Source organism: Macaca mulatta, chromosome 15 (assembly GCF_049350105.2).
Source record: "Macaca mulatta isolate MMU2019108-1 chromosome 15, T2T-MMU8v2.0, whole genome shotgun sequence".
Taxonomy (NCBI): Eukaryota; Metazoa; Chordata; class Mammalia; order Primates; family Cercopithecidae; genus Macaca; species Macaca mulatta.
Window position 1 is genome coordinate 44,771,984 of NC_133420.1, and position 23,101 is coordinate 44,795,084.

Below are 23,101 nucleotides of genomic sequence, written 5' to 3' on the forward strand. Positions count from 1 at the left end.
GAACTCTCATTCACTGTGAGTAGGAATGCAAATTGTACATGTACTTAACCTCTGTTCCTTTGGTTTCTCAATTAAAAAATGGGATAAGAACAATACTGTTGGGGAGATGACATGTGTAAACAGAAGGAAAGCATTTTTAGAGCACTTCGGCAGTGTGTGCCACACTCCTAACAGAAAAGCACAGCAAGATATTTACTGCAACATTGCTCAGAATATCAAAACATTAGAAACAATCTAATCATGCATCAATACACTAAATACATTATGGTAACTGGGACTACAGGTGCCTGCCACCACACCAGCTTTTATATATATATACACACATATTTTTAGTAGAGACAGGTTTTCACCATGTTGCCCAGGCTGGTCTTGAACTCTGGACTCTGGATCGGCCCGCCTCAGCCTCCCAAAGTGCTGGGATTACAGACTTGAGCCACCGTGCCCAGCAGTACAGTCACTTTGGAAAACAGTCTGGTAGTTTCTCAAAAAGTTAAACATTAGTTACCATTTGGCCCAGCAATTCCACTCCTAGGTATACACGTAAGAGTAATAAAAATATATGTCCATACAAAAAAACTTGCACACAGATATGTATGGCAGCATTATACAGAATAGCCAAAAGGTGTAAACAACCCAAAATATCCATCAACTGATGAACAATTAAACAAAATGTGATATTCCATACAACAGAGTATCATTCAGCCATGAAAAGGAATTAGGTGCTGATACATGCTACAACATGGATGATCCTGAAAACATTACACTATATGAAAGAAGCCAGTCACAAAAGTCCAAATATTATATAATTCCCTTTATATGAAATGTCCAATATAGGCAAATCTACAGAGATGAAAAGTATGAACTAATGGTTGCTTCGGGTTGGAGGAGATGGGGGAATTAATGGATGATAGCTAAGTAGTATGATTTCTTTTTGAGATAATGAAAATGTTCTAAAATTGATTGTGGTGATGGTTACACAAGTGTGTGAATACACAAAAAATTATTGAATTGTATACTTTAAATGGGTGAATTGTATGGCATTTGAATTAAATCTCAATAAAACTACTCTAAAACAAATTATAGATATGACTAATAAGTCAGAAACATCTGTAGTTTAAAGAAATTATAAAAATAAAAGGCTAACATACAAATATCCTTATTATAGAAAGAGCTCTTTGTGAATTAATAATTAAACTATAAAAGTCCCAATAGAAAAATGAGCAAAAGACTTGCACAGGCTATTCCCAAAAGAGGCAACACAAGTGACTAGAAGGCATATAAACAAATGTTCAACATCTCTAATAATGAAAAAAAGAACCTATTAAAAAATCTAACAATATACCGTGTTGGTAATGATGAGGGGGAATAAACATTTTCTTATCCAGACTATCTCAGTTTGCTTGATTTGACAAGATTTTCAGTGCTAAAAAGGGAAAATCCCAGGCAAAGCAGGATGAGCTGGTCAATCTAGATGAGATTAGAAATCAGTACAACCTTTCTGCAGGGTAATTTGGCAATAGGATCAATAATCTATTTTATAAATATATAACCTTTGACCCAAAACTCTACTAACGGGCGTTTATTTTAACAAAACAGTCATTCATTCAACAAATATTTGTTTATTTAGTTCCTTTTTGAAATGAAGTTTCACTCTGTTGCCCAGGCTGGAATGCAGTGGCACAATCTCGGCTCACTGCAACCTCCACATCCCAAGTTCAAGTGATTCTCCCACCTCAGCCTCCCCAGTAGCTGGGACTACAGGCATGCACCACCATGCCTGGCTAATTTTTGTATTTTTTGGTAGAGACAGTGTTTCACCAAGTTGGCTAGGCTGGTCTCGAACTCCTGACCTCAGTGATCCACCCACCTTGGTCTCCCAAAGTGGTGGGATTACAGGCATGAGTCACTGCACCCAACAAATATTTATTTAGAGTCAAATGTGTACTAGGTGTTGAGCTGGATGCTGGGGATGCCAAGATACACCTAAGAGGATTTTTTTTTTTTTTCCATTCAGAGACAGGGTCTCACTGCTGGAGTGCAGTGGTGTAATCATAGCTCACTGTAACCTCGAACTCAGGCTCAAGCCATCCTCCCACCTCAGCCTCCTATACAAGGACTTTTATCTGAGGTTTTTGTAACAAAGAAAAATTGCAAGCAACCTGAATGATAAACAACTGAAGATTACTTAAATAAAGCATGTTTCATCTACACAATGAAATACTCCACAGGCACTAAAAATGATGTTGTAGAAGAATATTTATTGAAATGGAAACATGGATACACTACGCTGTTAAATGGGGGAGAAAAAGCAGGTTAGAAAATTGCACCAGTAACCCCAATTTGCAAATAAGATATATGTATGTATAAACGAATGCCTGACAGGACACATTCCAAAATGTTAACAGTGGTTTATCTCTGGGTGCTGGGATTAAGGATGAACTTCATTCCCTGTTCTTGGTTCATCTGTATTAAATGTTTTCTTCATAATAAACATCAATCACATGGATTACTTTTGCTACAACACAACAACAACAACAACAAAAGTCAACTGCATTAAAACAAACAAAGAAAAAAACAACTTCCCATGCCCCATGAGTGGAGGCCCCAAGGAAGGGGGTTATAGAAAGTCAGATACATGTTCATGGCTTGGTTTTGCAATAAGAGCTACTATTAAGTACCTACTGCATGCCAGGCATTACGACAGATCCCCTTTGATCTTCACAAGACCGCAGTGAAATCAGTGTTCTTGTCTCATTTTACAGATGTTCTGTGACCCACCAGTAATCCCACGGCTAGTGAGAGGAAGAGCTAGGATTTGAACCCTGGCCTGTCTGTCTCTAAACCTGCAGGAGTCTGCTACCACCTCAGCTGCCTCTGTTCCTGGGGAGGGGCAGGGAAAGATCCTGAGCTACTAAGGCCTCTGTCCTGCAGGCCAGATCTAGGCTGGTCCTTGTCCTTCCTCCCTGCAGACAGTCCAAAGAAAGGAGGACAAGTCAGCAAGGGAGGGGACACCAGCAAGAGGAGGTGTGGCACTGGACAGTCGGCTGGCTGAGGTCAGGGCTCAGGATGGGCTAGCCGGGGACTCCTCGCCTGCCAGGCGACTCTCAGGAAGCCTGACCACATCCGGTCCCAGGAGTTCCCAGGCTCTGTGCGCCCAAAGGCAGTGACAGCAAACCTCACAAGGCCTGCAGCCACTGTGCTGAAACAGCCAGGGAAAAATGGCCTGCCAACTGGGCCCTTCTCCCTAGGTTTGCTTGCCACCAGCCAGTGCTTTCTGCTCTCCGGGCCTCCAGGGCCTCCTCGCCTGTATGAGGAGGGGGTGTGAGAGCTGATGGCTCCAGGACCCTCCCAGATGGAATTATGTGACTCCATGGGACTTCCGCACATCGGGCCTGGCAGGAAGAGGAAGGGGGTGAGGTCTCCCCACCCAGCTCCTGAAGGAGCCCCCTCCTCTTCCCCTCAGCTCCATTCCCACTGCTATTTTTAGAACAGACCTCAGGGAGCGTCTCCACCAGTCCAGCCATGCTCCTAGCTGCAGGTAAAACACAGCAGCCCCATTCATTCTGCTCCAGCAAGCACACGCCAGGAATTTACAGACAAGCCAGAGGACTAGACAACCTCTCCCCACACCATTAGCTGAGCTGCTTTCTCACTATTTCCATTACAGCCCAACATGGTGACTTGTATTTCCTAAGGCCAACACAGTGAGTTGCTGAGTGAGACAACTCTGAGACCATCTGTGCCCCTCCTCCACCCCCAGCCCAGCAGAATCTTCAGAAGTCACCAACTACATGCCCTTGGCCAAGTTTCTGCCTCTTTCACTTTGTTTCTACAGTCTAGCTTGTTAATCAATTGATCTCAGTGAGGGAGGGAGGAGGCTTTCCAGCTCCATGTTCAAAGTTTCTAGGGTTCTACCAATATTCTAGTCACTCATAAAATAAATGTTATATTCCCAAAGTCCACCTGAGTATTGATTATAGGCCTCTGAATGCATTTTCCCACTCAAAAGTATGTTATAAATGGTGGTCAGCTTCCTAGGCCAGCCTACTTAACCCTTAATAGTCTTCCATCAAGTAGAAAGAGTAGAAACCCATATTGCAATAATAGACTTAAACCAAAACAGAAACCCACTAACATTTAGGACAATTTTCTTGAAAATTTATCTTGGGTAGGGTTATCCCAGCAGAAGTGGGTAGGTACTAAAGGTAATGAAAAAGTCAATGGCAACTTATGGGGAAGAGTCTGAAGGAGACTTCTGACCACACCAGAAATGAAAGGACTGCAAACCAGTGACCACAAATTCCACACGGAAATTAGCCTGATGCATTGGACTGGGAGTTGGAAAGGTTAAAGAATGTACTTGCATACATACTCGGTTGGTGCCAAAGTAATCGCAGTTCTCATCATTACTTTTAATGGAAAACACCACAATTACTTTTGCACCAACCTATATATACGTGAAGTTGAAACAAAAGAGTTCAGTGTGTGTGCCCAGCCACCTGAGCAGAAAGGAAGGAGGGAATGGGAAGATACAGGGTTGGAGAGCCCGTCTTGTGCTGGCCTCCCACGAGGGAGGCTGGAAGAGGCACCTCTAGGGGAGAGGAGGCAGTAATGTGCTCATAATTTGGGTGTCTGTGATAAGGACCACTTTCTGTCTAAAATATACCTATGTGTGATGAGTACATGATGAATATTCACCAGGAACAACATTTGCATAGGGCCATACACATATACTCTGTTTCAATGTGAAAACTAAAATGCCTGTTCCCTTTCTTCTTTTCGCCTGGTATTAGAGTACCGAGGCTTTGCAGTCTGCCCATTCTCCCCTCTGAAATCCCTCATGGAGCTGTTTCTATGGAACACCTATGTGTCTCCAGACAGTGACTGTGATGAAGAACCTAGCCAATTCTCCCCCTAGACCAGGATCTCCACCTTTTCTGAGGGGAGTAGCTACTTTATCATACTCATCTTTATTGTTATATCCTGATAATCTGGAATCAGATGACTCCTGGAGACCATCTGAATTCAGCTCCCTCATTTTTCTTGGTAAAGGAACAGATGATCAGAGATGTGAAGCAATTTACTCAAAGTCACATGGGAGTACCAGCAAAATCAGGACTCGAGGCAAGATTTTCAGAATCGCCCGCTGGTTTTCTCTGCGAGCAACGGGCCCGGTGAGAGGTAAACTCCGCAACCCACAGCAGCAGCTCCAACTGGGTTTCCTTTCCCTCTGGGAATTCCCCAGCGTCAGCGTGGGAACATGGTGGTATCCATGACCCTGAAGTGAAACTGGTCAGACCTTCATAAACCAAGTGTAGATCCATGCTCTGGTCTCCACAAAGCTGAGGTGCAACAGAAAAAGCTCTGAATCCAAAGAATCAGGAGACCTGAGCTCTGGTCCTGGCTCTGATACTAACCTTTCTCATGATCCTGGCCAGGTCATTTCTCTTTTTGCACCTGTTTCCTCGTCTAGTTCTAGAATATAAGAGAGTTGAACTGGACAGCCTAATTCAATCCTACCTCTACGGAGCACCTACTGTGGACCAGACAACAATAGAACCAAACACAAATAAAATATAACATCCACTTGCTCCCAAGAAGGAAGCTCATAGTCATCCAGGTGCTAACGATGAATTATGCTAAGGCAGAAAAAGTACTCTGGGAACCACGAAGGGGGAAGTCAGGACTCCTGATGCGTGCCTGAGAAAGGTGTTCTCAGAGGAGCCACTAAGCCTCGAAGGTTGAGGATTACATCCGGCGGGGACAGCCAAGCAGGGCAGTCAACATCAGGCAGATCAAACACCCTAACTGTGAATGTATACAGTGAGTTTAGAGAAGGGGAAATAGTGCGGTGTGGCTGGGCTCCAGGTGCCAAGCAGGAGTGTAGTGCTACCAAGGAGAGCCTGGAAAGCCAAGCTTTATTCTGAAGACAGTGGCCTCCCACAATGGTCTTTAAGCAGGAGTGTAACAGCCCAGCCTCCCTGGCCCCCCCAGCTTGGATGGTCCGCACTTACAGGAAAGCTGTACAGCTAAATAATCCAGGCCGGGCGCGGTGGCTCAAGCCTGTAATCCCAGCACTTTGGGAGGCCGAGGCGGGTGGATCACGAGGTCAGGAGATCGAGACTATCCTGGCTAACATGGTGAAACCCCGTCTCTACTAAAAATACAAAAAACTAGCCGGGCGTGGTGGCGGGCGCCTGTAGTCCCAGCTACTTGAGAGGCTGAGGCGGGAGAATGGCGTGAACCCGGGAGGCGGAGCTTGCAGTGAGCCGAGATCACGCCACTGCACTCCAGCCTGGGAGACACAGTGAGACTCCGTCTCAAAAAAAAAAAAAAAAAAAAAAATCCAAAGCAGGTGCCCTGGAGCTGGGCTGCCCAAGTTTCAATCCTAGCCACCCACTAGCTGTGTGACCTTGGGCACGTTTCTTAACTTCTCTGAGACTCAGCATCTTCATCTCTAAATTGGGCATAGTGAGAGTAAATGTATAACAGGGATAACACATCTCATAAGTCTGCATGAGGATTAGATGAGACAGGGTAGGTGAAAAGCTTGGCCCTGTGCCTGGCTCCTCTTGTAAGAGCCCATCAGATTAACTTCTGGTATCTACCTTTAAAACCAAGGATCTGGGAACAGTTTGGAGGATGGATGGCTCTACTGAGAGAAAGTCTTCAGCGAAGAGAAGGCAAAGACAGGATAGAGGGTAAGGTTGCACTGTCTTCTTCAGGAGCTAAAAAAAACAATAGCAAGACAGCTGAGACCAAGAGCAAGACAGCGAAGAAGGCAGTCTGTCCACCAATAGGGCAGCAGCAGGGAACGGGGAGGAGAGCTGGAGGCTGCCTGGAAACAGCTTTTTAGGGAGAAGAGTCTGCATCTCTTGGGGGAGATGGCTGAAATCAGATCCAATTCCCTGTTATTCAGGGCTGAGAGTCTAAATCAGTCAATTAGCAAAACCTGGGCACAAAACCTGGCAGGTTCAGCATGGGCAGGCTCTCTCCCTGCCCTCAGCTGGTCTCAAGTCAAAGGCCTCCTTCCAGTACTTAAGCTGGGCACAAGCCACCCTGAGCCTGAAGTTATACCTCTTTGCCTTTGGCCAACATTCCATCACTGCCAAGCACTTCAGGACTCTGTCTGCTGATCCTTTTGATGCCAAATTCAAAAGGGGAAGGGGTGTAAGCTACCCATTCCAGAGCTCCCCGAGAACCTGTCTCCCCGAGAAGCTCATTCCAGAGCTCCCCGAGAACCTGTCTCCCCGAGAAGCTCAATCTGATCTCTCATTTTAGTCTTTTTTCAAATCTTGTGGGAAGCTATTGATCTTTTCAGCCTGTGCCACCCTCAGGAAAATGCATTCTGGAAGTTTATTCTCCACTGGGTGGAAATTAAGGCATCTCATTTTATTTATCCTAAAAGCATCCCCTCTACAGCTTGATGGACCACAGCTTCTGACATGCCGGATATCCCTCTCTTGCCTTTTCCTGGAGATGATTGATTTCTCTTACTTCTGTCCCTAAAAGGCAAACCTTTTTATCTGAAATGAGCGGTAGATGAGATTCAAAGGCCTCGGCTTGAGGGCAAGCTTGGCCCTTGCCAGCTGTGTGACCTAGGATAAAACATCTAACTTCTCAGAGCCTTGGTCTCTTTCACCCATAAAACAAGGCTGCTGGGAGGCTGAGGGGAGATCATGCCTGGGGACCCCAGTTGCTGTCTCCAAAGTTCAGGCTCTCACTGTGGAGCTTTCGCTGTGGGGAGTCCTTCCACATTGCAAAATTGCCTTCATCTTCACTTTGCAAAACCCTCTTGGTGCCTTGGTGCCATGTGTGACAAATGAGGACTTTGGTGGGAGAATTCATGGGGAAAAAATAAAGAATAAAAATACAAGACATATATAAATAAATGTCATTATTTCCAAAAGGTCTGCAATGTCCCAACTCCCAAATGGCCAAAAGACCCAGGTCAGCAGAGATCCAGGACTGATGGCTTACAGGATAGATGAAGAGTTTTAAAAGACCCAGAGCCTGAGGCATTAAAAAAAAAAAAAAAACGTGAAAATAGGATCAGAGAGTCGGGGGTGAGTGGTGAACTAAAGAATAACTTTGTATTCAAGTTGCACAGATGGTCTTTCCAACAATAAATGGTTGTGCTCCCATCCTCCCAGCTCCTGGGCCTAAGACACCAAACCAAGACAATTGGCCCATCAGGAAAGAGGCCATTGTGTGCTTCTTAGCATGATTTATGTAGTAGGGAGGGGCTCGGCAATGCTTCCCGTGACTATAGCTCTCAAGTGCAATTTCGATAGCTTGTTCATCATCCTGGACAGCTAGGATGGACTGGGATGCTGGACAGCAGTGGCCATCAGGTCATGTTTCATCTTCTTGAGCCTGTGGAGCCAAATTAATTGTTCCATCGATTTGAGAGGCAGAGCAGCAACGGTGCTATGGCTCACCACAGTCACTGCCCAAGGCCCACCAGGAACTGATGTCTGCTTCCCTAACAGCTGGGCCTGGGACCCTGATGTGAGCCTCTGCTCGACTCAGCAGCTTGTCAGGACAGGCTGGGTGAAAAGTCCTGTCCCCAGGGCTGTGTGCTGCATTCAGATTGTCCATTTCTTTGTGGCCAGAGCTTCTGTCCTCTGCACCTGTCTGGTAGACACAGGTAGGTCACCAGGTCCAGGAGAGACGAGCTTGCTGCCTTCCCAGACAGGCGAGTCTCCTGTGCCTCACATTCCCCTTATGTCATTTTGTAAGGGAATCAAATGAAATCAAAGTGCAGCTTGCTGTCTGTGCAGACCCAGCTGCTCAGCCTCTCACAATTCCCCCCCCCCCGGCAGGCTGAGCCCTGGAAGACAGAGATACTGTGTATCACTGGTCCCAGTTCAGGCAGCGTCTACTCCCCTGCTGGGTGGGGGGCATTGGTCTGGTCACGGGCAGATCCAGCCCATCCCCCATTAGACTGCTGAGTCAATATGTCTGATCTTTCCTAGGTTGAGAGGAGGATAAGTGGGAGGTAAGGGGTGTATTCTCTTCTAGGCCACTATTTTTGGGGTTCAAGTGGCCATAGCAGCTGAGCAAGCTCACAGGGGCACAAGAACCTTTCTCTAAAGATGCTGAGGTCTTACACAACATGAAGAATGTCCACGGTCAGGCAGCCTCTCTGGCCTGAGCCAGCCCTCAGCCTCTCTGATCCTCTTTTCCTATGCAAGTGACTCTAATCCTCTTGATACACTTTTGCCCATGAGCCGTGCAGCAGGCAGCCAGTGGGGTGGGTTCATACTGCTGTCCCCTTGGTTGGTCTTCCTTCAGCCCTGTGGCAGGACAGTCTCCACTAGAGCTGCTAGGCCACCTCCAGCCCAGTCCCTGGCCCTTGGGAGCCCCACAGAAAGCAAGCCAAGTCAGTTTCCAGGGCACTGTGTGGCAGCTTCTATCACAATGCTCAGCATAGGACGGAAAGACAGCACAGCGGCCCCTGCTAAGGCCTGGGCAGCCGTGAACTCTCCCACCTAGCCCAGGCCGAGCACTCACTGCTCCCAACTTCCAGGAACATTCCTAGAACTCAGCACTGGCCCCCTACCCAGGCCTGGCCAAAAGGTGGCTCTGTGAGGAAGGTCCTAATCCTCACTCACATCCACTGAGAAAGGGGCCATTGAGGAGGAGGGTAGGCAGGGGGATGAGGCAGGGAGTCATCTCTTCTCCTCCAGAGCCTGGCATTCAGGCACCCACCTCCCCAGCCACCATCCAGCACAAGCCACCAGGACAGACCTCACCTGGTTAACTGAACGAGCCCTCTAACTGATCTCACACCAACTTGGGTCCCTCCTATGTGTAAACTGATCTTGTAGAAATGTACCTGCAACTCCCTTCCTCAAAAGCCTTCAATGGCTCCCCAGTGTATCTAGAATGAAATCAACAAGACATCAACCACCAAACCCTGCACAGTCAGGCCCTCGCCCACTGTGTCTTGCTCCTCACTAAGCTCCAGCCACACTGGCCTGCTCGCCATTCCTCCAGCCCGCTGAGCTCCTTCCCATCTCAGGGACTCTCCACGTACTATTCCATCTACCAGGAACACTCTTCCCCAAGTCCAGGACTGGCTCCTTCCTCTCCAGCCCACAAGTCTAGGTTTAAAAGTTGTGTCCTTCCCCATCTCCACCCCCACACACAGCAATCTAAGTACAATTCCCTCTTGAAGAAATCTGTATTTTCCTTCATAGATGATCACAGCTTGCCATCACGTGTGTGCATGTGTGTGTTGGTGCTGACTTATTTAGTGCTCACTCCCAGCTGGACTGAAATCTTGATGACAGCGAGACCGTATCTGACTTTTTCTCCACAGTATACCCAGCTCCTAGCACAGAGCCTGGCATAAAGTAGATGCACCCGACATATCCATCGAATGAATGAGCCAATGTGTACAGGTGAAAAATGAGTGAATGGGCAGAGATGTCCTCTGGCAGCGGCAGATCATGGCATTGTTCTTCATCAGGGTGACCTCTCCCAACCTCTCCTGCTGCCCCCAAGGCAGGTCCAGGAGCCATCACTGGAAGCCCAGATGTGGAATGTCCTCCTCCTCCTCCTCCTTGGAAGGAAGAAGCCTCTGAGTCCTCTCCTCTTGGGGCTTTCTGCTGCCAGTCTCTGCATGCCCACAAGGCCTCTCACACCACTGTGGTCCTTCTGTTGACGCACCCTTGGGACCACTCCCTTCAGATGACCCTAGGCCCACCATCTTGGTCCTCTGTTTTGGGTCCAGTTGAGGTGAGGTTACTGTGTGGTAGGGGATGCCCAAGAAAGGGTTAAGTTGCCAGAAGCAGAGTCCCGCCCTTGGGTTTGCTCAGCCAATCAGAGTCTGTCCTGATGAGGTAAAGCTTCTATCCTGGGTGGCATTGGTTGAGTTGACCGGCCCCATCTCCTGCTGGAGAGAGCCGAAAGGGTGGAGTTTCTGTGGAACCAGACAGAACTGGAATTAGCTCGCTTTCTACTCAGGCCGGGCTGCCTGACTGCAGGACCTGCCTCTGCTCCTTTCTAATGCACTCACACACCCTGGCATCTCCAGGGCTGTCTCTAGTGGCCCCAGTGGAGATGATAAGGTGGCACGCACCTCACTGTCACATCTGGGAGAAGTCTTAGAGCCAGAGCAGACAAGGAGGCCTCAGTTTCCCTGCCTGGCCCCTGGAATATGGCAGGTGTCTACCAGGAAGTGACATGGAGCAGTTGTCACATGTGCTCCGAGCACCAGCAGCAGCTTCAATGAACAAGGCCCCGATGAATCTTCCCATATGGGCAGCACTTTAAGACCATGACAGTGAGAATGATAGCAGCTAGTTCGGAGTTCATCTTGCATGCCACTTTGCAAAGCACATCCTGAGTTCAATCCTCACAAGAAGCCTCTTAATCCATCCACTTTACTGATGCAAAAACTGAGTCTCAGAGAGGCTAAGTGGCTCACCTGAGGTCACATCGCTTACTACGTTATTTTGAACTATCTGTCATGTCTGCCTCCGCCACCAGACTGTGATCTCCTGAGGAAAGGGAGTGATGAATTGTTCTGTGTGTCCCCCCAGTGGAGCACAGGACCTGCCCTGAGAACAGGGCCAGGCCCCACTGCACTGTGTCTGCCCTTATCCTAAGGGCTTGGTTTCCATGCTTCTCAGAAGGCTTCCTGGAGCCCAGCGCAGCACCAGGCACATGAAGGGTACTGAGCAGGAGGCTCATGGCATAGATGATGCTTGGATAGCCAGGACCCCACTGGATCCTTCTTAGGACCCGCAAGCATGGCTTTCATGCTTAGATCACCACTCCAGTGCCCTCCTCACCTCTCTCCTATTAGGAGAATTCCATAGGGACAGGGACCAGGTCTCATTCATCTCTGTGACCCCAAAGGATCTAAACCAGTATCTGGCACTGAGAAGGCATTTATTATGTATATTTGCTTGAATAATCAAAAGAATATATAACTGCCTCTCCCTTCTAGCTTAGAACCTGAATGGCCACAGGTGGGCCTGGCTCTGGGTTATTCTAGATTAGAAGTCTCGCAGCAGTTCCCCATGCAGGGAGTTTAGTACAAGAATTTCCAGGCAGAAGAAGAAAGGTAGGTGGCCCCCAGCTACAGATAATGAAGCAACAGAGGGGCAGAGCTCTGAAGAGGAAGGAGGGGGTGATGAACAGGAGTAGGAAGTTGAGACAAGAGAGAAAGTAGTTCATTTATTTCTACAAGAAATGGAGACTAGATGGCCCCTGGCCCTCGGCTTTCACGAAAGTCACAAAGCTTGGAGAGACAGAAAGAGCCATGGGCCCAGTGCCCAGATGGGACTACTGAGGCCACAGCAGTCAGCGGCTGCTGAAGGTCCCACAGCAAGGGTGTGACCTCCCAACTGTTCTTTAAGTCCATCTTCCCCTGACTCCCTCCACCTTCCCAACAAGCATATATTTCATCTTTAAGGTAAATTGCACTTACTATGTTTTGTGAATTTGGGAAGAGCTTTACATTTCTTAAGATATTTAAAGACTCCCCCACATCTGGGTGTCAGCAGACACTATTAAAAGGAGCACGGGAGTTTAGGGAGTTGCCTTACAAACCCCTTTTTGCCTGAGAGGCATTTGGGTGGGGCAGGGGTAGGGTGGGGGGTCTAGGCAGTGTTTTCCTTTGTTCAGCAGAAGGTGGAGCATCCGCAGAAAGGAGAAAGAACACAGAAAAGCCATTCAAAGGTGTGCTACTCTTGAGGTCAGGAGTTTGAGACCAGTCTGGCCAACATGGTGAAACCCCATCTCTACTAAAAATACAAAAATTAGCCAGGCATGGTGGCATGTGCCTGGGGTCCCAGCCACTCAGGAGGCTGAGGCACGAGAATCACCTGAACCCAGGAGGCAGAGGTTGCAGTGACCTGAGATCGCACCACTGCACCCCAGCCTGGCTGACAGAGCAACACTCCATCTCAGAGCAAATCGGTCCAGCAGGACCCTTACACCTGAAGAGCAAGCAGTCAGCCTCTGAGCTCTGCTTGGCCCTTCTTCTTCTGCCCTGGAGACGGAGACCTTAGTGGCCAGCCCTTGGTAAAGAGGTTCCTGGTCAGCCCGAGGCTGCCAGGACCTGATGGAACTGAGCACAAGTGGACAATGCTGTGGACCAGCTGGACAGCCAGGTGGGCCCTGTCAGTAAGGTTGCTAAAGCACTGCTAGAACTACCTAGGGCTGGAGAGAATCATATTTACTGGAATTCCTCTCAGGAAGCATTCCATAAGTGTCTAGAAGGAGTAAGTTGCTAAGACTCTTTGCATGTGCATGCTGGCGGTAGGGATGGGGAAGGCTGAGCAGTGAGACCTCTAGGGCCTGCCTGACAAAAGACAGTTATATCATGGGCTTCTGAGGAGGGTGGCCCAAGTGGGGTGTGCCGGTGTGGCGCCAGGCCCAGTTCTTAGGCCTGGGAGATAATTCTGAGGCTGTCCCAGCACTCGGGCCCCCTCCTTCATCCTTCTCCTGTCCAGCACACAGCTTCTCCATGGAACACGCATTTGAAGAGTTTGGGTTTGAAGACGTGTCCAAACTGCTCTGCCCAGGATTCCCATACATCCTAGTGTGGCCCTGAAGCCAGGCCTCAAACCCTCGGGCCCTTCCAGGGTCAGCCAGCCAAGCCCAAAGCCCTTCAGGGACCAGAGCCTGACCCAGAAACAGCCTGCCTTCAGTCACCCTCTGTCCTCCCGAACCTGAAGATGGAGAGATTCTCCAAGGTATTGAGAAGGCTGCTGCTAACACACTCCAAAGTCAGCAAACTCTGATGGTGAGGCACAAAGAGCTCTTTCCCCGAGAAGAGGAGGCACAAGCCCAAAGGAAAACAAACTGAGGGCATGGGTTCAGCCATTTGACGTCCCAGGGGCCACCCCAATGAAGAAGAGTGGCCTGGATTCTGACTGTGACCAACCCAGGATCAGTGGGGCAGGGCAACCTATAGGCATGGTGACAGGTTTCTGCTCAGTAGAAGAACCTGACAGTGGCAACCAGCCAGTGTTGCAACAAACCACCTGGGGCTGGGCAGGGGGCAATGCATTCCCCACAGCTATGGTTGAGCGAGTGCCTACTGCATACCAGGCACTGTGCTATAGCCCGTATATGCACCCTCTCATTTCATTCTCACAACAACACTTTGAGGGAAGGATTATTGTCCCAGGTTACTGGTGGGGACATCAAAGCACAGAGCAGCAAAGTGACTTTCCCAAGTTCCCACTGCCAGTTGGTGGTAGAGGGTGGCTCAGAAGTCCGTGCTCTTCCTACTGTCTTCCCTCATCCAAGTTATTCTTGCCACTAGCTAGTGTAAAACAAGGGAACGTTCACAGCTAAGATGATGTAATTCTCAGACCCTCACTCCTTTCGGGAATAGCTGGGGAGCTGCTGTCCACCACTGGCCCTCAGAAGAGGTTGCCAACTGCCTCTTCCCCACCTCCTGCCTCAGAAGGCCTGACCCCCACTGCCCCTGCATAGGCCTGCTGCCCATGGCATGGGGGCCTGAGCGCACCAGGGAGAAGCAAAAAGGCCAGCAAGTTCATAGGCTGCAGCTCTCTTTCATCTCTCCTCTTCCCCCAGATCCAGCAGAGCAACCACCTCAGCAACTTTTGCAGCCAACCAGACCCAATTCCCAAATGCCCAGCACTCTTAGCAAGAGAAGGGACCCGAATGACTCACAAATGAGGTAATATAACTGTATGTTGTAGCTGGCATCGGAGTGTCAAAGGGGAAGGCTGTGTGGTCCAGCTCCTATTCTATCCCCTCTCCCCAGGCACTGGATGGGCTGAGCAGTGCCTGGCCCAGAACAGCCTCCCCCTGGGAGTCTCTAATCTTCCCTGATGCTCCTGCCAGCCAGTCCCCAGCCCCCAGCAGTCGGCTATACTTGGCTCTGGCCCACATGGAACTATACAGCATACAACAGCTTCTGCCACAAACATCCCCTCTATCGCATCCGCCTGGGGCCAATGTTAAACACCAGTGTGCTGCCCCTGGGCACAGGCTACCCAGTGGCAGAGGTGAACACATGCCAGGCAGCATCAGGGAGGCCAGCCCAAATTAAACCTTGCCATAGGCAAACCGAAGAACAGAGTGCAGAACTGATGGGCCACGCTTAATTTGGCTTTGTCGCTCTACGTGAGCACTGTCAGACCCACTCAGCAGACCCAATGACATGCCAAGGGGGAGAGACATTCGGGCACAGGCCCCCACTTGCCAAGAGCTCATTGCCCAGAGCCAAGTTGGAAGCTCAGGCTGGCCCCCAGCTCAATGCAGAGGCTCAAGGGTCCAGGCTGGCTGAGGGGAAACAAGGCAGTCAGGCCACAGCCACTGTCAAGGCCCTTACCTTGCTGTCCGGGGGCGACGCTGCCAGCTGTTGCTGCTTGGCGATGTTCTCCGACAGGCACCAGCACACTCTCTTCTTCTGCTCCTGCGAGTGCGCTTCCAAAGTGAATAAGCACTCTGCCTTCTGACGTCAGGGAAAATAGAGAAATGGACAGTCAGGGCTGCTCCCTGGTTCAGGGGGCTCCCAGGCCCAAGCCCATCCCTGTGCTCCAGAGGGTGAGGCTGCAGGCGGGAGGGGAGTGTCCGCCAAAAGCCGCAAATGCACACTAATCCCCAGTGACATCGAGGCAGCCAGAGGCGCAGGGAAGTGGGTTCAAGGGCCAGCTGGCGAGCTGTTGGCCCACAGGTTGGGGGAGGGGAGGGAGGCAGTGGCTCCCAACACAGCAGAAGCCTGTGAAGAGCTGCAGGACAGAGCCGATGAGGTCACCCCTAGGGGCAGGCAGCACAAAGCAGCAGCTGGGAGAGCACGTGGGGAGCCCAGAGGGCCAGGGCCTCGGGCTGATGCTCTGTGGAGCCAGGAACCCTCCCCACCTCCCCCGGCTCACAGAACCCATCTCCCTCACAGCGCTCTCCTCTGATCCCAAGGCCAAGGCTGAACGGGTGGTTGGACGGGCATACCAATAGAACCCAAATAGCAACTCAGGGCCCTCTGGAAAGTCTTTGACGGGCAGGGTCATGTGGCCCTTTGCAGCCCCACTGCCCAGCATATGATCTCGGTCTAATTAGTGACTGTTCGGCTCAGTCGAGGGCAGCAACATCCCCGGCACTGCTGACATTTAGGTCCCGCTTCACTGTTTAACCTTGTTAAGTACTACAGTCTCCTCTCCCCAACTAAACTATAAACCCCTTCTAGAAAGGCCTTTTTCATCTAGGCCTCGTATAGTGCTTAGCAAGCAATGGCCTTGGTAAGCTCTGGTTGCCAGGAAGGACTTCTGGGATGAGGTGAAATCTAGGTCAGCTTTGGCACAAGCACCAGGGAGCTTCAGGGACCCAGAGAGTCGCCCCTAAAGCAGTCAGAGTGTGCTAGGGGTGGGGTAGGGATGGTGGTACATGCCCAGGGTTGCCATCCACAACCGGGTACTCTCATCAGGGGATTACAAGCTCTGTCTGCCTCCACTGGAATTTGATTATAACCCCAAAGGGCTACGATTAGATGAACTCAGCCAGGGAGCTAAGAGCATCAGCTGATCCCTTGGAACAGAAAAAAAAAAAAAAAAGACAGTGTTTCTATCCAGCCCTTTCTCATTTTGCAGTTGGACAGGCCTGGTTTGAATCCGAGCTGGGCCACTTCCCAGCTGCCAACCTCAGGAAAGTCCCAAGCTGCCTGTGAAATGGGGATATAATGGCATCACTTGGCTTTCAGAGCTACTAGGAGGGCAAGCAAGGAGGACAACAATCAGGCCTCAACAAACAGTCACTAGTATTACTATTCAGCAATTCATTTGTTTAATAACTATTTATTGACTGGGCGCAGTGGCCCATGCCTGTAATCCCAGCACTTTGGGAGGCCAAGGTGGGTGGATCATGAGGTCAGGTGTTCAAGAACAGCCTGGCCAACATGGTGAAACCTCGTCTCTACTAAAAATACAAAAATTCCCCAGCATGGTGGCACACGCCTGTAATCCCAGCTACTCAGGAGGCTGAGGCAGGAGACTCACTTGAACCTGGCAGGTAGAGGTTGCAGTAAGCCAGGATCACACCACTGTACCCCAGCCTGGGTGACAAAGCCAGACTCAGCCTGGGTGACAGAGCAAGACTCAGCCTTGAAAAAAAAATAAAATAAAATAACTATTTATTGAGCACCTGCTCTGTGACAGGGATAGTCCTAGGCATTGGAAATAAAGAGATAAATGAGACATTTATCTCTTAGGGACAGTCCTAGGCATTGGAAATAAAGAGGTAAATGAGACAGACTAAGCATGGGTTCTCAGGTCAGGGGCAAATACAACAATATTTATTATCTATACAAATAAACAATTAAAGAAATAATATATAGCCCTCCCTATCCATGGGTTCTACATCCATGGATTCCACCAACAGAGGATGAAAATTATTTGAAAAAATATTATAGGCTGGTCACAGTGGCTCCCATCCATAAACCAGCATTTTGGGAGGCCAAGGCAGGGGGATCATTTGCGCCCAGGAGTTCTAGACAAGCCTGGGAAACACAGTGACACCCAGTCTCTACAAAAGTTAAAAAAAAAAAAATTAGTTGGGTGTGGTGGTGTGCGCTTGTAGTCCCAGCTACTTGGGAGGCTGAGGTGGGAGGATTGCTGAAGCCCAGGAGCTTGAGGCTACAGTGAGCAATGATTGTGCCACTGCACTCCAGCCTGGGTGACAAAGCAGACCTTGTCTCAAAAAAAAAAAAAAAAAAAAAAATTCATCTGAACTAAATATGTACAGATACCTTTTCCTGCCATTATTCCCTAAACAATACAGTTTAGCAACTATTTACATAGCACTTACATTGTATTAGGTATTATAAGTAATCTAAAGATGATTTAAAGTACATGGAAGGATGTGTATAGGTTATATGTAAATACTACCCCATTTTGTATCAAGGACTTGAACATCTTTGGACTTTGGTAACTGTGGGGTCCTGGAACAAATCCCTGGTGGATACTGAGGGACAGCTGTAATTACAACTTGTGAAAATGTCATCAAGGTCATAAAGGGAGAGGTCGTACTTGAGGTGATCAGAAAAGGCCTCTTATACAGGCCTTTTATACAGGCCAATACACAAGCTAAGCTAAGACATAACAGTAAGAAGGGGCCAGCAAAAACAATGTTTGGGAGAAGCTGTTCCAGAAACAGCGAATGCAGGTCTTGAGCTGGGGTGGACTATCGCATCAGATGATAGCATCTAGGGACTTCTACCCTGCATCCGACCCAACCCTTAGGAATGCCACCCTTCAGAGTGGAGGCACATCCCACGTTGAGTGCCAGCCATTCCTCTCAGGCCCAAAAGTGCTCAGAAGTTGATCTTCCTAAAAGCATTTGGGGAAAGAGGAAAGAAAGCCCTGCCCACTGGTTTCAGGGAACTGGGTGGTGCGCTGAGGCACTCCTGGAGCTTCCACTTAACAGCTTCCCTCCACTGCCCAGAACCCTCTAGCCCATGGCAGGGGAAGGATATGGCCAGCAGAAGACCCCAAGATTTCCCAGGGAGAAGCCGGGTGAGGCAGATGCTGACCAGAAGGCCCTCTGCTCCCTGTCTCCAGTGTTCTCATGTAAAGGTTGGGGGTGAGGCAGGAACTGTGGTCCCTTCCAGCTTGGAAAGGCCATCACTCCATGAACCTGGCCCTGGCCCAAGCCTCCCAGTCCTGCTTCTACCCAGCTGGGTGGGCTTTAGCCCATTCCTTAATCTCTCTGAGCCTCCATGTCCTCTTCTCTTTCTGTTCTGAAGCAGGAATTCTGCCTTACTAATAATTCCTTTTGTCTAACTATCAATTTTAAAAAGAATTTTCCAACTGGGCGCGGTGGCTCATGCCTGCAATCCCAGCACTCTAAGAGGCCGAGGCAGGCGGATCATCTGAGGTCAGGAGTTTGACCAGTCTGGCCAACATGATGAAACACCGTCTCTACTAAAAATACAAAAATTAGCCAGGCATGGTGGTGTGCACCTGTAATCCCAGCTACTCGGGAGGCTGGGGCAGGAGAATCGCTTGAACCCAGGAGGCAGAGGTTGCAGTGAGCTGAGATCGCACCATTGTACTCCGGCCTGGGTGACAGAGTGAGACTCTGTCTCAAAAAAAAGAAAAATAACTTTCCCAGCCATGACCTCATGTTGATCTCGGCAATGCAGTGAAGAGGCAGGGATGGTATGGATTGTTGTCCCCATTTTATGGAAGGGAATGGCCAAGGTTCAGAGCAGCTAAGGACCTCCCCGAGTCTCATCGCCAATGAGGAGCAGAGCTGCAGCTCAAAGCCTTGGAGAACCACATGCTGGGATCTCATCTCCAACACCTGGGGAGGTCTCATCACCTGGTCAGGCTGCCATATCTGTGGCTGGCAGGAATGTTCCCCTTGCAGACTAGACCAAGAGGCAACAAGAATGCAAAGCCTCCAGGAGAAATTCTGTAGGTAGCTGGGTCTCAGAGCAGCTGCAGAGTTCGCTGGCAGCTTTTTGGATAACTGTCCACTGCTCTAAGCTCCAGGATGGGGTCCCCCTCCCAACAAAAGTATGGAAAAGTTCCCCCCTTGCTGGGAGGGCCTCTCACAGTGAGAGCCACCTACCCTCAATACAGAGGCAGCCCCCTCAAATCCCATGCCCTGCACAGTGCTAAGACACTTACCAGTGATACCTTGACACTTCTTCCAACAACTTTGCAAGGTAACAGCCGTGATTTTGCCCGTTTTACTGACACCACAAGAACCACCCTCCGCTGCCCTGCACCATGGGAATCTCCTTCGGAAAGCCATATTTCTTCACCTGAGATAGTGACCATATTGCCTGTCTCAACAGCAGAGTGTAGGGCTGGGTCTCTGGCTCTCAGAGCTTGAAGCTGTAATACTAGAGGACCCAGAAGGCTTCCAAGGCAGGGGCAGAACTGGCTGGCTTAGACGGGCAAACATTTTTGGGAGACCTAAGCTTTGGTCTCTCTCTCTTGGCCAGGCCAAGAGAGAGAGCACTAAGCCAGCTCCCTCCAGGGAGGCTGAATTCCCATCTGCCTAAATCTGTCTAATTGGGGACACTCATTACCTTCCTGGCTTCCCTCACAAGTAACCCATCTCTTTTAATCCAGGGTGTGATCCAACTCGTCGGTCTCAACACTGATGTCCACTGTGCCCTCAATACCAGGCTCTGGGGTCAAGGCCATAAGCCGCCCTGAAGGCCTCTTCATGTAACTCACTCAGACGGTGCCTCCTGACTATGGAGTGGTCAGCCAAGCACAGACCTTTCAGATCCACTGGCCCTGGCCCAGAAGCACTGGGCACAGACCTGTGTATTTAAACACGGGCATCCTGAAATTCAACCAGACACCAAGCTCCTCTTGACCTCTTTAAAATCCCCTCTTGCCTTACCTCCTTGCTCCTGAATTAACTATATCTTTGTAAAAACCAAAACCTCTTCAGCCATAAATTAAGTTGGTTCATTTGCTTTGATAAAAATTCTGTCATTTAATTCAGTTCTCCTAATGACCCTATAACATAGGTAGGAAGGAAAGCAGCTGCTACCATTTTTCACATGAGAAAACTAAGGCTCAAAGAGGTTATGTCACTGGCCCCAGGAGGTCTTGGGAGAGAGAGATTCACTGTTTGTCTTCTGCCTCCTCCAGAGCCTGTGATCTTACCATATTTGTATAACTGTATATGCACATTACAAAGAATATGAGCTATTCCTCTTAGCTTTCTTTTTAAAAGACCAATAAATCATTTGTGATTTCTCTAATGGAGAGTAAATGAATATGAAAAGCCCTTCCCCTTACTTTGAAATTGATAATAACAGTAGCTACCATTTATTGAGCCCTCGTTGTGTGCCAGGCTCTGTGCTAAGTGCTTTGGATGCAAGTCTTACTGAATCTCATTTAATCATTACCACAACCCTGCAGGGTAGGCCTCATCAGCCCCATTTCAGAGATGAGTTTGTAACTTGCCCCAGATCACTCAGAAAATGGAAGAGCCAAGATTCAAATCTAGGTCTTCCTAACTCCAAAACTCTTAAATTAATGGAGCCAACATCAGAGTCTAGGTTAGAGAATAGTCCCCGACCAATGTGCCCATGGACCCAACTGACTTCAGAGCCCCCTGTGTTCTGAAGCCAACTGTGGGCTGCATCTGTCCAGTGGATTTGCAGGAACTGAGAAACACACCTCTCCGGGCAATAGAGACCCAGAGCCCAGGACTACTTTAGGATAACACCACCCAGGACCTTGCAGCTAGAGAACAATCAGAGCTGCCACCACCCAGGCAATTGGGCCTTTCTCAATGCAGAGTCAAAAAATGTCTCCAAATCCTGATTCTCTTTTTCTTCTCTGGGTGCCACCTGCATGTCAGGCAATGAAGAGAAATCACTTTTCAGAAGTTCCAACTAAGATGTGAGTTTCAGGCTCTTGATAGGATCCAAAACCACCCATGTTAAGAGTGGCCCAGGCTACAGAGCAAACAGGCATCTTGTCTTCCATGAATTACAGATGTGCTTCTCCTAAATAGCAACCCACTAAGAGAAGGGAGAGGCTTCTAGCTGCCTGTAAGCTCAATCCCACAGCCCCTGGGGATCAGATCACCTGGCACTTTACTGAAACAAAAAGCCCCAAATCAATATCCCTTCATAATCTCTGGAAGCTGGGAGATCACAGATCCCAGGAAACCAATAGAGCAGAAGTCCTTTTCTCTGGGAAACACTAACCCAACCTGGCAGGAAGCTCTATTGGCATTAAAGAACCTGGAGCCTCTTTTCAGGGACTGCCCCAGAGAATCAGAACCCAGTGTGGTGAGGCTGGAGGAGGAGCCTAGCCTGGTCATGGCTTCTCCTCTCTGCTTGGTTGGCTCCGTGGAACTAAACACCCTCCAGCACTGAAGTGATTCCACCAGCCACTTCCACCAGCCATGTACCCCAAGGGGAATGTGGCTGACACAGGGGAGGACATCCAATGCCCTCTTGGTCCTCAGGTCTGCATTTCAGGCAGCCCAGTTCCCTAGCGGTGTCCACTGCCTCTTTGGAACTCTCTGCCCTCCGCTAAAGCTAACTTCACATCAACTGTCTTCTCCTCCAGGGGGCTGTTGAAAGACTCTCTCTTGGCCTTGCACTTCTTAGCCAGAAACTGAAGGAATGGTTTTCAGTCACAAACTGTGTACAATTCCTTATCAAAGGGGTGTGTTCCTCTTGGCCACCCAATACAGACTATGTCCCACCTCCCACAAAACAAGTTCCCTGGACTGTTGCATGAGACAAACAAGCGAAGGCAGAGGGCAGGAATGTGTCTAATGCATCCTTGCTTGGAACAGACACTGCCCTGCAGTGAACAGAAAATTCACTGAAAATTGAAAAGTATTTGTATAGCTCAGTGGCTCGCAATTTTTTCATCTTCAAGGATCTCTTGAGTGAAACCCCAGTCTGAATGATATTTTATCTACCAAGCCATATTTAGTAATAAGTTACTTGCCAGATGTTGCTCAGCAAAGGCATAGCACTGCCTATCTAAGCTTCTGATCAGACTGAGATAACCAGGAATCTCAACCACACTGAGTGGGTATCATTCCAGACTGAAACCCAGACACTTGATGTTTGCTGAAGCCTGTATTATCTGGCCCAGGTAAAGGTACAAATACCTTCAGACCTTTTGAAACACTGACAAGACCCTGTACGAGGGGTCGTGGGTGGTACTTCCTGGGAAACATGGAAGCAAGAGGCAGGTGCAAGAATCACGGTGATCTCTAGAGGAAGGGCTATTAACCAGTAAGCAGGGTGATGCACAGCTGCCCAGCCACACCCCCACTGAGATTCCTGCAGTTCAGGAGGTCCTGCACAGAAAATCTCAGGGGTCTGTTCTAAGCACTTTCCTTTCCACTGCTCTTTAACACAGAGGTAAGAGAGGCATGGGGTAGGAACAGCTAGTCCTATTCTACCTAGCAAAAAAAACTGCTACTCTGGCCTTGCCCAGGACTTTGGCATAAGTGGGTGTGGAGGCTGGCATTAGAACACTGGTCTAGATCCCAGCCCAGTGTCTCCCCTCAAGCACCAGGTCCAAGATCTCTCTCCTCAAATCCAGAGGAAAGGACTCACCTCTGCTAGATAGAGCACGCAGAATTTCAGGTCTTCTGAAGAACCTTTGAG

The 23,101-nt window shown here is 49.1% G+C and overlaps 1 protein-coding gene and 1 long non-coding RNA gene across 14 annotated transcripts in view; both read right to left on the reverse strand.

Moving 5' to 3' along the window:
* Positions 1-23,101, reverse strand: part of RGS3 (regulator of G protein signaling 3) — a 133,548-nt gene that overhangs the window by 43,844 nt on the left and 66,603 nt on the right. For 11 of the 13 annotated variants that reach the window (XM_077968301.1, XM_015117029.3, XM_028834959.2 and 8 more), the window contains 2 exons: positions 23,051-23,094; positions 15,329-15,451 (listed from right to left, as the gene is read on the reverse strand). In XM_077968301.1, coding sequence (XP_077824427.1) covers positions 15,329-15,451; positions 23,051-23,094 — 167 coding nt within the window. Of the gene's footprint in view, positions 1-7,882; positions 10,931-15,328; positions 15,452-23,050; positions 23,095-23,101 lie in introns of those variants that run through there. The other 2 variants (XM_015117035.3, XM_028834962.2) reach the window with 1 other exon arrangement.
* On the reverse strand, positions 2,239-8,039 carry LOC144335159 (uncharacterized). The gene is made up of 2 exons (XR_013405646.1): positions 7,243-8,039; positions 2,239-7,202 (listed from the first exon to the last, which is right to left on the reverse strand). It is a non-coding gene; the product is annotated as an uncharacterized LOC144335159 (long non-coding RNA).